Source organism: Drosophila montana, unplaced genomic scaffold (assembly GCF_035044405.1).
Source record: "Drosophila montana isolate Dmon_TW-CO22-7 unplaced genomic scaffold, ASM3504440v1 contig_3639_1, whole genome shotgun sequence".
Lineage (NCBI taxonomy): Eukaryota > Metazoa > Arthropoda > Insecta > Diptera > Drosophilidae > Drosophila > Drosophila montana.
The window spans coordinates 325009-341005 of NW_026998523.1; the positions used below are offsets into that span (position 1 = coordinate 325009).

A 15997-nucleotide genomic window follows, 5' to 3' on the forward strand; every position below is an offset into this window, starting at 1 on the left:
ACGTAGCCAATTGCAAATTAGTTCCAGAAGATTTCATGTAAATATATAACCGATCGGTCACAAGTACTTCAGTAGTTCCAGATGAAACTCTACCGGGTAATAACGTAAAACGTGCAACTCCCAACTTCTGATCTAGCTGAAATTTCCTGAGCGCGAGTAAAACTCAGTTTATATGTAGCTCAGTTAGAGCAAGACTCATTGCTAGTCGTGTTGAAAATAATCGTGTAACTTGTCCAGGGATATAAATATATTTTAAATGACGACAACAGAAGATAAAATCTTCTATTCTAGCCAAAGTTCTCTGTACTCAATATATATTATAATATAATATTGTCTTTTTCTTTTCGGTACTAGACTTCGAAGATTGCACATCATGAAGACCAATCTACTGGCTTGCTGGATCGAAATCTATAAAAAAACATATTTCAAATTTCAGTTCCGAGACGGACTGATAGAAAAGAATAGCTCGAATCAGCCGTTCATCCTGATCATGTACATATATTCTTTTATTATAAAATTAATTATTAATAATATTTTTGGTAATTAACATTAGTAACAAGGCTATATGTCTATTGATGCTTAAGTACTATTTCTTAACTAAACAATTTATGTAGGTCATAAAGGTATCATTGAATTTGATCGTCTTATTATGTTCTCTTCCGTTTGCTAAGCTGTCCCAGTTTTCTTGGCGGCTTCCTCCTGCTCAAATTCCTCGATGCGACGCTCCAAGACGTCCACATCTAGCCACATGATCGAGGCCTTGTGCCAACTGGGCGGCGGATCGCTGTTAATCTCATCTAAAAGCTTCTTGAGACGAGCTTTATCCACGTCAATGGCCATTTTTCGCCTTTTGAGCATCGTGGCCTTTTGTGGATCTATCGGCGTATCTGGCTTGCCGCGCTTTAGCGAAACTTTTTGGGTCTGACAGGCCTTATTCCTGGTGAGTCGCTTCTCTCCATCGCCGGCAGGAGAGTCCTCCTTGAGTACCGGCCCCTTCTCCTGCTGAGCCAATTTGGCCTTGGGTCGCAGTACATCTTCCGAACTATTTGCCTTTATCGCCTCTGTTTGTGTGTACATCGACCTAGTCTTTGGCACTTTTATGGGGATTACATTTGCAGGGTTAGCTCGTAAAAGATTTGTTATAACCGCGTTCTTGTGAGCCTTACGCTTCGGAGGCTCCATGGCGAGGACTTTACAATTCTTTCTATAACAAATTCGTGCACAAAGTCCGTATCCTTTTTGTTAAACGAATATATTTTCATATTTATCACATGAAATATTTACCAGAATCCTTCTTGATTTTTTGAAACTTTAAACTTTTCAATGTACTTCTCACAATCACAGTCACAGCAATGATTGCGAATGGCTTTCCATTGTCGCCCTGCATGAAATTCACAACAGGAATATCAAGGCTACCCTGATGCAATAAATTCTACTTAATTTAAGGAGTATGCATTTGTATGAAAGTGTCTTACCCGGCTGTGACCAGGCCAAGTTTTCAAATTTCAGACATAGCTTGTCTATCCATTACCATTATCCTCTATGCTCCACCCAGGTACAATGAGTTTGTAATATCGCGCATTTCCCATGGTTTATCAAGAGCCTGACTTAAATATGTGGAGCTTGGAGAAGATTTGTACTTTCAGTTGGAAAACAACAGCAAGTATTTCCCGGCATTGCTCGGGTCAAAGTTTTTTTGCTTCCCTAAAACAAATTTTGTGAGGCTGCAATTAAAATAGGGACTTTTACGATAATTCATCAAATAAATATCTATATATTCATGATCTTGATCAACTGCCAATCTCAAACAAGATGATTGAAATATGTCTCATTTAAATACTGGCTGTTTACGGAAAGAGAATGTAGCTTATTTGTTTTATTTAGTGGTCTAAATACATTAGTTCCATGAAGCGAACAAATTAGTTCCAGTTAAATGTTGGGAAATATAAGTGGCAGAAATATGCGATCCATTGTAAGTATCTAATTTATCGTCGAATATCATGAGACTTGTTAAACTAATTTTTATTTTCCTTTCCATTTACATTGTTGGCATTGTCCAGGCTGTTGGTAAAACTACTCAAAATAGCTCTTTCATCACATGAAACTATATTATTAACATTTATTCTAGATCGATGTCTTCAGGAACCAGAAGTAGCAGGGGATTGCTATGCCTACCATATTAGGTATTCCTACTATCCAAAAAAAAAGAAGTGTAAAATGTTCATCTATGGTGGATGCCCAGGAGAGAGCGATAATCGTTTTCGATCACGTAGCCAATGCGAAAATCGCTGCAGCGGAATGTGAATTGAATTTGTGGACCGGGAATTTAAGAAGAGATATTGCAAAATATTGCTACAGCTAACTTTATTTAAAAAACAAATACATAAGACCCCTTTTACCCATATTTAATGGGTTCAGGGTATAAAAAAAGGCGTTGAATTTTGTAAAAATTGTAAGTTAAATGATTGTAAATAAGTTTCGCTTTAAAAACAACTTCTAAGATAATTAATATTTATCATTTTGAGTCTTTAGCTGTTATTATTGGTCTTCTATTTCTTCAAGTTGACAGGGAATTTATTTAATCCAAAGTTCTAATTGAAAACTTAAAATTTTCAGATTATTCCCCTCTGGTTGGTATTCCTTCCATTTTATTTTAATTTCTTTTTAAATATGTGAGAAATGATTTTGTTGTTATTGCATCTTTGAAATTAAATGCAGAGATCTCTTTATTTATCATTTCTCTTTTTTATCTTAAGTCGTAGAAATGTGCGATCGATTAAGTGCGTGTCCCGTTACTTTCGAGCAGATCCTCAACCTGCGTTACAGAGCTGGGTATTTGTAGGGCTTTGCGACATTTTGTTTGGCTCATGATCTTCAGTGAAGTTTCTGTCCGCTTGTGGCTGGTAATGTCCCTGTCCCTGTCCCTGTATCTGTCTCTGTCCCCGTGCCCGCTGCCGCGCATGTTGCTTGCTATGTACAACATCAAGTTTTATCGCTGATCGTGATCATGTAATTCCAGCCCACGCATGCGCGCACAGCGTTAAGGAATCAAGTTTAGCGCATTCTTATTGCCGATCTGAATGCGCGCCTTTCCCTGTGACAGATGGTGTAAGGCTGCAAGGCATTCCCGTGCCCAGACCCAGACCCAGACCCAGACCCTGGCCCAGGCCCAGGCCCAGACTGAGACTCAGACTCAGACTCAGACGTAGTCCGAAGAGTTTTGCGGATTGACTGGTTTTTGCTAGGGCCGAGCGTTCTATATGTAAACTGGTACTTGATATTTGAAATCATGTACCATTTGCCTTGAGACGCAGCCTCAGCCTCAGCCTGGATGTGGATCTGATCGTCGATCGTGTCCCTGACAAAGCGGCACAGGAAACGCGCATTTAAAAGCGCGACTATCGAAATATAACGACATTAAGCTGCCCCAGAGCGAGACACAGAGAGAAAGAGAGAGCGTGATAGGGGGGGGGGGGGGGGAGGAGAGAGAGAAAGGGAAAGAGGAAGCAGGAGAGCCATTTAAAGGAAGCTTGTGTCAATACGAAAGCCCCATGGAGTTTACCTTGGAATGCAGTCGCTGCGATCGCTAATCTTTTGAAGGCGCCGACGCCGCAATGATCATCATAAGCGAACGTTTGGGCGCACTAAGCGACATAATTGCTACCGTGGGACGAGCACAGACTCTGCAGACGGTAATCCACAATCCGCAAAACTCCTTACTGGACTGGCCCCAACCGTTTGGTGCTTGGTGATCCCTGCTGCTCTGTGGCCGATCATTACGAGACGCGCTCCTAATGCGCTCCAATCAAACACACACGAAACGAGCGTATGACATGTTTGTGCATTATTAATCATGATAATATCTGTATAAATGGTAGAAAACTGTGCAGTGCCCCCTCTGCTCCAACCGCAGCCACAAATCCGAGGCCAAATTGCAATTTAATGCAAAAATAAATTGCAGCGCCGACTGCAAACGTGAAGCTGAAGCTGGAGTTGGAGCTGGAGTTGGAGCTGACCAACCGGCAGCCGGAGCAGGCAGCTCCCATGATTATTGGTCATTTACTTGCGCCGTTTAGCGCATTAAAATTCAAGCGGCCTCTGCGCATATCTGAGCATCCGTGCAGCTCCGAGTCTGTGAGTCCCACAGTCAAGCTTTATGCATACAGATATAATTGACAGTTGAAAACCTGGACGTAAAGTGTAGCTCCAATCCCAAGTTCGCGTCTCGGTCGTGCTCAATTCTGGGCGTTGGACTTGCAGCTTTGACTCTGGCTCTGTCCTTGTCCCTGTCCCTTTCCCAGCAACGGCAACTGCAACTGCAACTTCAACTGCAACGGCAACTGCAACAGCATCTGCATCTGCATCTGTGGGGCGTGTGCTTTGGTATGGCGTGCGAGCAAAATTATTCCAATGAGTTGTTGCTGCAGCTGCCAGGGGGCAGGTGCTGGTGTGCAACACACATTCGTTGGGGGTAGCGCCCAGGGCCCAAGAAATCAACGCGTTCGCTAATGGGCACTAGCTAGCAGGTAAATACACTGTAAGAAATATTTGAAAACCCAAAAAATAAGTCACTAGCCATAATTCTTAGTACATTTTCATACGACCCTTAAAATATTTGACCCTAGCGAAACTTGTTGTGTAAAGGAAAATAAATCCTTTGGGAATGGGAGAAAATGTATACTGTGAAAAAAAGAAAACATATCACAACTGCTATACAATTAAGTGTCACCTTTAGGAGACAATTACGATGATGAATTACAGTCGTTAGTTTATAATCCAGATTTGTGAAGCTCTCAGTGGAGCTCTCACTATTTTTGCAATGTAATTATTTTATTATACCCTCAACCCATTAAAAATGGGTAAAAAGGGTATAATGGTTTTGTGCAAATGCATGTAACAGGCAGAAGGTAGCATCTCCGAACAAATAAAGTGTATATATTCTTTGTCCGTCTGTTCGTATGTTTAAACACGTCGATCGCAGATACTATAAATGCTAGGGAGTTATATGTAGGTCCATAGTTTCTGATGATCGATAACTTGTCCGATTTCCAAGCAAGCGATAAGAGTCGATATCGAAATCCCGTTTCTTGAGCAAATTTCTCGACTTTTAAGAGCAAGATAATAATATACAAAATATTTCTTTGAATGGTTGTTAATAAAATGTACTAACTTACAATATTAGTATTAGTATTATTAGTAAACGTAGCAATCAAAATTAGTAACTATATTAGTTGTTAAATTAAGGTAGCAATCAAATAAATAAATTCGAAATGATTTTTATTCGGATTCTACGCCAATCCTCGATTCAAGTCCCTGACTACGAACGTCAAGTGCAAGCAACGACTTTAACTATCGCTCAAGGCTATCAACGATTTGTCTGAATTCTCAAGCAAGTTCTCGAAAGGCGCAGTCAAACAGGCTGTATTCCTGAATTTGGGTAAACAAATAAAGATATACTACATAATTGCTAACAAAAAAATAAAATAAAATAATATAGCAAAATGTAGAGAAAGATGACAACCAGAAAGAAATGAGAAAAGTGAAACTCATAAACAAATGCAACAACAAAATTGCAGAGCTAAGTAAATAATCAAACAAGAAATGGCAAATTATGTGCGCCGCAGCAACAACTTCTACAACAACAACAGCAACAACAACAACAACAATCGCAGCGATTACTCCTAAAGCAATTGCGAAAGAACACCCACTCAAAAATAAGCGTTTGCCATATTAACAACAACTGCGAGCGCCAATAACCGGTTAGCATGTTCTGTGTGTGTGTGTGTGTGTGAGAGTGATCGCGCTCTCTGCAGCGATGTGCGTGTGTGTGTGTGTGTGTGTGTGTGTGTGTGTGGGTGCGCGCTCAAGAGATGGGCCACACTTAGCACACAAGCACAAAACGTGTTTCGTTTGCACCTACTAACACCTGGCTGCGCTCACGCGTGCTCTCACGCTCAGCGCTCTCTTTTTCTCCCTCTCTCTCTATCGCTCGCTTGTGATCATGTGTCTGTTGCGCTCTTGCACTCGCGCCTGCTCTCACTCAGCTGGCTTGAGCTCGAGTGCTCTGTGAGAGTGTGCGTGTCAATGTGTGTGCGTGTGTTGGTGAGAACTGCTTTGGTCAGGCGAAACGGCAACAAGTGAGCGCAGGTCCAGGTCCGCGCGCCGCTCGCAGAGCAATGGACTTTTAGTTATTCCGTGATCTTTTACCAATATTGTGCAGCGCACACGGCACGACGGCTGATCGCAGAGCAGCAGCAACAGCAGCAACAAATCCGCCCCTGGTTTTAAGAAACACAAATTAAACGCATATTTATTTACGGAAGTGTCAAAACGGAAACGCTGAACTTAACCTCAATAAACGCCCCCTTCCCAAGCCGGTTGCCGTTTGTTGATCGAGCATAGATTTGCAAAAATTCGAACAGTGCTTTTTAACTTTCCAATTGAAACGGTTTGTGACAATAACGCCCACAAAAATATTTCTGTTTTCTTTTGTGGGCCAAGCTCTTCAAAGCTGTGCGCGTGTGCGACGTCATTTGATCCACTCGTTGGAAGTGTGCCCCCCTCTACCCCCCTCCACTACCATCGCCAGTGCTGCCAATTGGTTTTGTTGTTGTTGTTTGTGTTTTTGTTTTTATTTGGCCTGTGTGTTGCTGTTTGCCGTTTGGAACGTCAAATTCGATTTTTATGACTTTTGAAAGCGTGACTAAGGCGTGATTTATGATGGCGTGTGGTTTTTAATATTCATGTGCAAAGTCAAAAGCCAAAAAGCAGCCACGAACCAACCGCAGCAGCCACTGGCCACAAGAGGCGCGCGCACTCAACCTGCGTAGGTGCGCCAAACAATAAAAAAATCAAAGGCAGCACCAATAGCCGGACAACAACCACAACAGAGACAACAACAGGCGTTGCATCTTTGTGCCCACGGGCCAAGTGCTGGCTCGATATCCTGCTGTGTGTGCGTGGATCAGTGGATCAGTGTTTTGGGCTTTTTATGGACGCAGCGAAGCAATTGACTGCCGCTGCTGCAGCTGGCAAGCACGACAACAACAACAGCAGCAGTAACAACAACAACACTATGCAAACGGTGCAACAACAAAGCAATACAACAGCAACAACAACAACCGCAACAACAGCAACAGCAGTAACAGCGACTGCGGCCGAGACCTGCAGTAAGTCACATGCGCTAGAAGCGGCAGCAACAATTGCAGCCAGCAACAAGAACACCAGCAGCAGCAGCAACAGCAACAACAACAACAACAAGCAGCAAACAGACATGACAACAACAACAGCAAACATCGAGCAGCAGCTCAAAAAAACAGAAGTGCAACCGCAATCAGCAGCAACAGGCAAAGCAGCAACAAACTCAACTGCAACAGCAGCAGCAGCAAGCGCATCAGCAACTGTTGCCGCTGCTGCCACTAAATCAAGTGCAGCAGCAATGGCCGCTGCCACAGCAACAGCAGCAGCAGCCACCAATGACCTGGCAGCAGCTGCTGCTGTGGTGCTCTCGCTGCAGGGCACCATGGTCAGCAGCCTGCAGCAGGCGGCCTTGCTGCCGGCCAATTCGGCAGCAGCGGCAGCGCTCAATTTGCAGGCGCTCGAATCCTATTTGGCGCTGCAGCGCCTCACTGGCAAATCGGATGTGTTTCGCTTTAGCAGCAGCAACAACAACAACACTAGCAATGGCAACAGCAACAACAATAGCAATGGCAGCAACAACAACAGCAGCAGCAGCGGCGGCAACAACAACATCAGCAACAGCAACAACAACAGCGATGCTGAACAGAATGCAACATTGCCAACGCTCATAGACATAGCCAGCATTGAGCTAAAGTCGAGCTGCTCCTCGAGCGCCTCAAGCAACTCCACGGCTGTGGCCACTTCGCCCAACGCCAACAGCAACACCAACAACAACAATGCTAGCAGCAACAGCAGCTGCAACAACAACAACAGCAGCAACAGTAACAACAACAACAGCCACAGTAATAGCAGCTCCTCAAGCACATCCAAGTGCATTCCACCACTGCCCTCAATTAGCACCGTGAGCGCCGCTGTGGCCGCTGCTGCTGCCGCTGCCGCCGCTGCGGCCAATCAGCAGGCGGCACTGGACTGTGCCACAGCCGCCGAGTTGGCAGCCGAATGCGATTTGCCGCTACTCGACGGCGAGGATGCCTTGTCCTTTGAGGCCGGCGACCTGGACAGCAGCTACGGCAGCTTCATCTTCAATCCGAGCAGCTTCGGCGCCACGGAAACGGACACCACGCTGCACTCGCTGCAGGCGACTATGTACCAGGACAAGCTGAGCGTCATGGCTGCGGCTGGCGGCAGCAGCAGTGCGGAGGATGCGGCAAATGGCTCCACGGCAGCGGCAGCCCAGCGCTCGAAGAAGCAGTTCATTTGCAAGTTCTGCAATCGCCAGTTCACCAAGTCCTACAATCTGCTCATCCACGAACGCACCCACACGGACGAACGTCCCTATTCCTGTGACATATGCGGCAAGGCCTTCAGGCGTCAGGATCATCTGAGGGATCATAGGTAAGAAATCAACAAGCAAAGCCAAGGCCATGGCAAATAGCCAGCCAATTGCAAAAAGAAACCTTTTCAAAACTTAACGAAACTTTAGAATACCAATCGAAACTACTCGAAACGTTGCCAAACTCTTCCAAATCGAAACGAAACTTGAACAACCTCAACGAAACTTAATGAAACTTCCGATTACTTTGTTTTGTTTAAACTTGCTTTTATTAAAAAAAAATTAGAGAAAGATTCATAAATTAATAAAGATTAAAATAACAATTTGCAGAACTTTAAGCTCTTTCCATTAATTTTTCTGAGGTAACTCAGCCCTGGTAACCTTATAGATTATCTATCTAGCATATTCGGGCATTATCTCTACTACCTTTCGGCTTTTTCAATCAACAATCGATTAGCTTTTTGACTTATAAATAGTCAGATAAAAATTTAAATTTAGATTTGAAATATTCAGTATTAATTTTAAGCGAATATACTAATCTTAAGATTTTTAATACCATGAGTTCTCTCTCTGCTTTTTCTATCTTTTCCGCCACAGATACATTCACTCCAAGGAGAAGCCCTTCAAGTGCGCCGAATGTGGCAAGGGCTTCTGCCAGTCGCGCACGCTAGCCGTGCACAAGATTCTGCATATGGAGGAGTCGCCGCACAAGTGTCCCGTTTGCAATCGCTCCTTCAATCAGCGCTCGAACCTGAAGACGCACCTACTCACCCACACGGACATCAAGCCCTACAATTGTGCCTCATGCGGCAAGGTGTTTCGGCGCAATTGTGATCTGAGGCGCCACAGTCTGACGCACAATCTGTCGGCCACGGGCGGCATAGGCGGCGGCTTGGGTGATCTATTTGGCAGCAGCAGTAACGGTTCCAGCTCCGATCTGGGCCTATCGATGGTCCTGCCCAGCCCAACAGGCTCCGGAGCAGCTGCCTCAGCCACCTCCAGAGACCTGGTTGCCGTCAGCGATTGAGCTCCTTTCAAAAAACGAAGCGTTCTCAAAATCTCATTTGCAGCTCTCAACAATTCGAATCCCTCCACAATGTGTCTGATCTGTGTTGCTCGTACTCGTGGCCTTTAAGTTGCTTTCAGCTTACAGCATTTAATTTAGTTTTTAGCTTGTGACTAATTGTGGTTAAGCTAATGATATTTCTAGCTGGTAATTTATTGGATATTTGAAACATGGATATATATCGAAAGTTTGACTTTATTTGGATATACTTACTATCTAGAGAATTAAGTAAATTGTGGACTTTTATCGTACTATCGAATAAATGATATAGTTTAATAGAAATACCTATACAAATAACTTTTTTATTCTTTAGACTTGGATCACAATAGTCAATAACCTACCCTCTCAATGTTAATAATGATCATGCAAAAGAAGATGGAAAATGAAACCCCAACAGTTTCATCCCTATTTAAGAACTTCGAAAACAAATCATTACCTAATGATCATTAATAATTTGGCTGACTTCTTAATAGCAACCATCTCTTGCGAGAAAGAGAAAGAATAATCATTAAATTAACCCTCTTAATATGAAATGGCCAAGATATCTCCAGAAAGAGTTGATCGTACACAAAAAGAATAGAATAGATGGAGAAAGTTTCGCAGGCTATTCCAAGTAAAACTCTATAGCTTGAAAAAAGGAATCGAGCTACAAAATGTAAAATTAGGATTTCTTTAATTTAATTATTTCTTCGGGTCAATTTCCAGTGTATTCTCGAGTGTTCTAAGTGCTTCCTGTTGCGCACCTTTTACATCCCGTTCTGACCCCGTTTACATGCCTCCCACCCCGCCTGGCCTGGCCTGGCCTGGTCTGGTCTGGTTTCTCACATGTAGTTACATTGTTTGCCCACTTGTAGCAAACGAGAAATCAAATATTTGTAGCGATGTTTATCGCTCGAGTGCCAACAAGGGCAATTAATGTACCATTAAGGTGTGCACACTCATTCCACCCGGCCAAACAAGCCTTTGACAACTGGAAAAACAGACGGGTCTGAGACAAAGCGACTACTCGCACTTTCCCACCAGTCTTTCTGGAGAGGCATTCATCGCTCGAACGCCTTATCGCCTAGCCAAACAATGTAGAACAAGCCAACGACATGAATTGTGGAGCAGGCGCTATCACCGCAGGCCGCCCACCCAGGTGACGACTAGAGCCTGTGCAGCTGGCTGGCAGGCTGGCCACAAAGTTAACACAATATTTTTATGATCTGACTGACTACAAAACAGAGATGCGTCCAACTTGGCCAAGTTCAAAAGCGCATGCCGACCTCAGCCCCTAACGACCAGGTCGGCAGCGCTCCATCTCAGGTTGCCGTCTCTTTCGGCATTTGGTTAAACGGATCAATGTGAAGCCGCCTGTGTCGACGTAGTTGCACTTCCTGCGCCAGCTTCAACAAACCAATTACAACGATCAAACAACAATTATGGGTACCACAGCTCTTGACCAGCCCAGCTCCAAGCCCCGCAACAGTCCTTCCACTCCCAATGCAGACTCTGTGGCAACAGTTAAACACGAACTGCGCGCGCTGCTCTCTGCAAATATTTGCGCGGATATTGTTCTATTCAATGGAACAAGCACCGAACGAGACATGTCCCACGACAACGACACCAACAACGACACCAACAACGACACCAGCAACGACAACGACAACGTTTGGGCCATTAGCCAAAGAGCTGTGCAGACTCCAGCTGGAGCTGGAGCTGGAGTTGCTCTTCCCTCTGCCTGGTTACAGTTTGAAGCAGCGTCTCTGCGAATTGCCGGCAATTTCACACTTTATGCGCGACGGCTTCATTTCCACTCCAGCTCCAGCTACAGCTCCAACTCCAGCTTCGAGCCCGGGCAGTTGGTGGCGCGTGCGGGCGGGCGGGGGAGCGAGCGGGCGAGCGAGCGGATGTTTAAACATTTAACGCTGGGCCCCCTGGGCCTGGGCCTGTGCCTGTGCCAGGGGCCGGCCTGTTGCCGTATATTGATGGGAAAATTATGAAATTCATTGTTTGTGTTTGACTAATAATTATGACAGCAAACGCATTGTCGTCATAAAGCCACCATGTGCTGCGGCAAGGGGCAAGCCAGGGGCATGGGCGAGGGGTAGACTAGGAGTGAGCGCACTAAATTTCGCTTTGAGGTTTCCGCAACGCCCCATTGACAAAGTCAGTCCCTGCTCGGACGCCAAACGCTCGCGCACCGACTAAACTCTAATAAGCCCATCACTAAACAGCAACAACAACAACAACAACAACCGGCGGCAGCAACAGCAGTTCGATCTGCAACAGCAACAACAACTATAACTACAACAACAATGTTGTCTAGTGTTGAGGCGTGGCAAGTTTTTGGCTTGGTTTGGTTTAGTTTGGTTTCTTTGAAGTTTCTCGCAAGAGAGTTGAAAATATTTTCGTTGTGCTTGTGAAATTTTGTTGCGTTTCCCGGAACCAACGCAAAAAGCGGAACGTTCTTGTTGCTGATGTTGTTGTTGTTGTTGTTGTTGCTGTTGTTGTATTTGGGTTTTGGGTGAATGGGAATGTAAATGTCATGAGGCTTACTATATGCCCGTCTGGCCTGGCCTGGCCTGGCCCGTACCCGTACCGGCCAGTTAGTTGTCGGCACCATTTGCTTTATGATTTGATGTATGTGTGTCTCTGGCCAGAGGAGGAGGCCCCACCAAACCCGTCAACAACTGACGGCACCTCAATAGGGAACGAATCCATGTTTGCACAGCGCTGATGTACACCTTCTCCCCTCTTTCTCTCTCTCCCTCCCTCTCTCTCCCTCTCTCTCCCACTCAGTCTGTCTCGCTTTTGGTTGTCGCTCGGACCTCTAGTCCAGCCGCAGTCCGTTTTCCCCGACTTTGAGTTTGACGCGTTACTGCGCCAACGTTTGACGAAACGTAAATTATGCGGCGTTCTTGTGCCTAATTAGGTGTCGTATCGTAAACGTTTTTTATATATTGGAGGCACACACACCAAGCTAGGGGCCAGACCGAGGCAGACGCGCCCCAGTGACAACACGTTAGCGTCTTGTTCAGGCCACAAAGAAGATGTGGAAAGTGGCTGGGCCAAAGACTTAGACATGACTGTTGCATGCCGCATAATTCTTAACAAGGAGTCTATTGGGGGTATTTGTGCATTCCATCTGTAACCGAAGGTTGCGCGAGGTTTATCATAAGATCAAAACGGGTTCCAAAACTGAGCTCTGAATGAACCAAGTGCAAAGATACCAAGGTTTTCATGATCGTTTATTCCATAAAGAAGGAGTAAAGGACTTATGTATTGCTGGAACTATGCAAACTGTTTTCTCAATCTTAAGCTGCACCTTTTGATCCGTCCAATTAAATTTGATCGAAAACCAATCTGATTTATGGACTTGTTTCCTCTAGAGCACAAGAACACTCCAATAGCACGAAATATGAACGTTGGATTTTCTTAAAAGGATGTAAAGTAAAGAAAAGATACATAGCTAAATTTTCCAAATGTTTAATGTAGAAATCTTTTACAGAAGTCAATATGAGTAATAAGTTTATATAAATTGTTAAGTACAATGGGCGTCTCCTCTAGATTAGGCAGTTCTCTTAACCTTAACTTATCTCTAAGATAAAGATTTAACAACAACACATTGCGAAATTCATTAAAGCACTTTCATCTCCAAAGAATATCATTAAATGTAATATATTCTACGCTCTTTAGGAATGTTTATTTTTGGATTATTATATATTGATAATTTTAAGTTTCCTGAAATATATCTGAATCCCTTTAATTTGCAAGTAGTACTCTCCTTTTTACACTCAAGAGACAAGTTTTTAGGCAAGATAATAAGCAAATGTCAAGGAAACACAATATAGCATTACCCTTCAACACAATATGTTGTCTTCCCTTTTTTATACTCTATTACCATTTGAGGAGGACCTCTCTTTGGACAACTTCTTTTTTAATTCCCTAACTGCAAGTCTGCATATATTTCTTCAAATTGCCGCCGCCAAACGACCATAAAGAATGGGAAGCACAATTTCTGGAACTGGCAGCCAATGGCATGGAGTCCCTGGAAACCAAGGGGTACGGCGCGGTACGGGCCAGAGAAGAAAAGCTGCCGAAACTCGTGCAAGTGAATAGATACCCAGTGCTTAGGCAGTGCTTATAGCAAGGCCTCGAAGAGGTAATTAGATTTTATTGGATGGTGTGCGTTATGCCGACGCCTAAGCTGGGCGGGGGGTAGCTGGAAGGCCAGGCGGGTGTGGCACAGTCTCGTCAGAATGGTAATACCAAGGCATGCATACTCATGCCCGACAAATATATATAAATATATATATATATATATATATATGTATAGTCTGTGTGTATAACTCTTAAATATGTATATACCCTATAACTGTTGCGCCTTGATGCAGCCGACTCGGTCGTTGAGTCGCGCTTTTTTTTATGGCGCAAATGCAAACAAATGCGACAAATGTTAAAGCGAGTAAGTATTTCGAGCTGAGAGTAGTACAATATAATTGACAGGCAATGAGCTCTGCAGTTTTTGGATACTCTCTCCCTCTCTCTATCTGTCTCTCTCTCGCTTGGTTGTCAGTATTTGCCCGGGGCTTGTTTGACAAGTTCGCGGCACGTAGCACGGAGCAGTCGCCGCAACGAGTTGTGTACGACACATAATCATCAAACATGCCAGAACACAGAACACAAAACACAGACCCTGGCAGAATAGAGCTCAACGGAGAAACCACACGGCAGATAGTGCAGGGGCTTATCTCACACACACGCACACTCTGACAGAGAGAGTCAGCTATATCTACATATATATTTATATGTATACATACATGCTGGGTTATATGACTTTCGGGTGCTGATAAGAGCCGTTCAGCTGAGTGCCAGAGCCCAGCGGCTAATTGACAGCCCCGCGGCCCATGCGGTTAAATTAAAACGAAAAATCATTTGCCAGCAGCACCAGCAGCAGCAGCAGCAGCACCTCCCAGCAGTGACACCAACCACCCAACCACCCATACACCCACCCACCCAACAGCCCCGTCGTAGGCACCGCGTGGTGCTCTGCCCTGAACTACCGCGGCGGCAGTCGGCATGATTAGAGCCAAAAACAATCAAACAACACACACATCAAAGGCATTTCGCCGTCAATTTGTCATTAACGTCATAATATAGTGACAAGATTGCTTTGCACGGATATCGTTGGGTCGAGCCCGTTCTGCCCGCTCTCCGGCCGTGCTGTGGGTGCCCCCCTTTACCCACTCTTGGAGTATTTGTCAACAAATATAGAGTTAAGCGTCTGTCTCTCTGGCCAAGGTGTTGTAATAGCCGCCAGTTCTTTTTGTTGTTGTTGTTGTCGCTGTTGTAAGTTTCCGTTCAGGTCTTTTCTCTACCTCTCTCTCTCTCTGTCTGCAATGCGATCTACAAGTGAAAATGTGACATTTAAGAAATATTTTTGTTTTTGGCTTAGCACTGGTCTACAAACTGAACTGTGTGTTTAAGGATTAACAATGTGTGGGATTTTTCTCTTATTTTTTTTCGTGCGTTTTCCATGTGAATAGTCGGCCTGGTTCTTTGGTGCTAGGCGCATATTTAGACAAGTGATTAATGGGCCATTAGTGAAATCTTTTTGGCTATTTACATATCAACTTCGCTGTCTAAAGAGCGGTCATTTTTCTTTATGTGTAAAGTACCCAAAATAACTGGGACATTTGTGGAACAGTTGCAGGAATAGTTATAGGAAGGATTTGTTGACATCAGTTAAAAGATTATTTTTGTAGCCCCAGATAAAGTAATTTTTGCAATTGGCGCTAGCTGCCGCTGACACGGCTGCCAATATACATATATATATTTTCTTTTTAATAACTTTAGAGTTTCTTAACCGAACTTGATAACATTTTCAACAGAAGATCATATTGTGTGATAGAATATTTGCATATTCAAAAAGTCAATTGCATTAAAATTGTGGCTTAAATTGGTGGGCAATACAAAATTGGTTTATTTACTTGATTTATATATTCTATTCTAGAAGCCACATGTCAAGTTCGGTGACTCTAGCTCTTATAACTTACGAAATTTGCTTAAAAAACGGTATTTCGATATCGATTTTTATCGACAACTTGGAAACGAGCCAACTTATCGATTATTGGAAACAAACTCGTACTGCGCGGGCACTCGGAGGACCTACATACCAAATGTAGGACGGACGGACGGACAGATAGATGGACATAACTAGATCGACGTGGGTATTAATGCTGATCAAGAATATATATACTTTTTGCGGTCGGAGATGCTTCCTTGTGCCTGTTACGTACTTTTGCACAAATTCACACCAGTTTTACCCATTTTCAATGAGTTAACTAAATAAAATGACATCGATCGAAAGTTGGTTTTTTGTCAAAAACATTTTTTTACCAATCGATTTCTGATTTGTTTGAATGCCAATTGATAGAATGGGTCCGTACGAATTTAACGATTCAAAAGAAATCATC

At 43.9% G+C, this 15997-nt stretch overlaps 2 protein-coding genes and 1 long non-coding RNA gene across 4 annotated transcripts; 2 read left to right on the plus strand and 1 right to left on the minus strand.

The window, feature by feature from the left end:
- Positions 1-478: 478 nt before the first annotated feature.
- LOC135435579 (uncharacterized) lies at positions 479-1427 on the minus strand. 2 transcript variants are annotated; one of them, XM_064692712.1, is made up of 2 exons: positions 1285-1427; positions 479-1204 (listed from the first exon to the last, which is right to left on the minus strand). In XM_064692712.1, exon 2 carries the CDS (start codon positions 1180-1182, stop codon positions 667-669), a length of 516 nt encoding a protein of 171 aa, XP_064548782.1. In that variant the 5' UTR covers positions 1183-1204; positions 1285-1427; the 3' UTR covers positions 479-666. The 2 variants fall into 2 exon arrangements, with proteins under 2 accessions (XP_064548782.1, XP_064548783.1); XM_064692713.1 differs by having other exon boundaries at positions 479-1200; positions 1285-1302.
- Positions 1159-2210, plus strand: LOC135435581 (uncharacterized). The gene is made up of 2 exons (XR_010437388.1): positions 1159-2067; positions 2129-2210. It is a non-coding gene; the product is annotated as an uncharacterized LOC135435581 (long non-coding RNA).
- Positions 2211-6206: 3996 nt separating this feature from the next.
- Positions 6207-9783, plus strand: sob (sister of odd and bowl). The gene is made up of 2 exons (XM_064692710.1): positions 6207-8535; positions 9071-9783. Exons 1-2 carry the CDS (start codon positions 6992-6994, stop codon positions 9498-9500), a joined length of 1974 nt encoding a protein of 657 aa, XP_064548780.1. The 5' UTR covers positions 6207-6991; the 3' UTR covers positions 9501-9783.
- The last annotated feature ends 6214 nt before the right edge of the window (positions 9784-15997 follow it).

Coding starts and splice junctions, on each gene's coding strand:
- LOC135435579 (XM_064692712.1), bottom strand. CDS start 1,182: ATGGAGCCTCCGAAGCGTAAGGCTCACAAGAACGCGGTTATAACAAAT.
- sob (XM_064692710.1), top strand. CDS start 6,992: ATGGACGCAGCGAAGCAATTGACTGCCGCTGCTGCAGCTGGCAAGCAC. Junction 8,536..9,070: donor GATCATCTGAGGGATCATAG/GTAAGAAATCAA, acceptor TTTCCGCCACAG/ATACATTCACTCCAAGGAGA.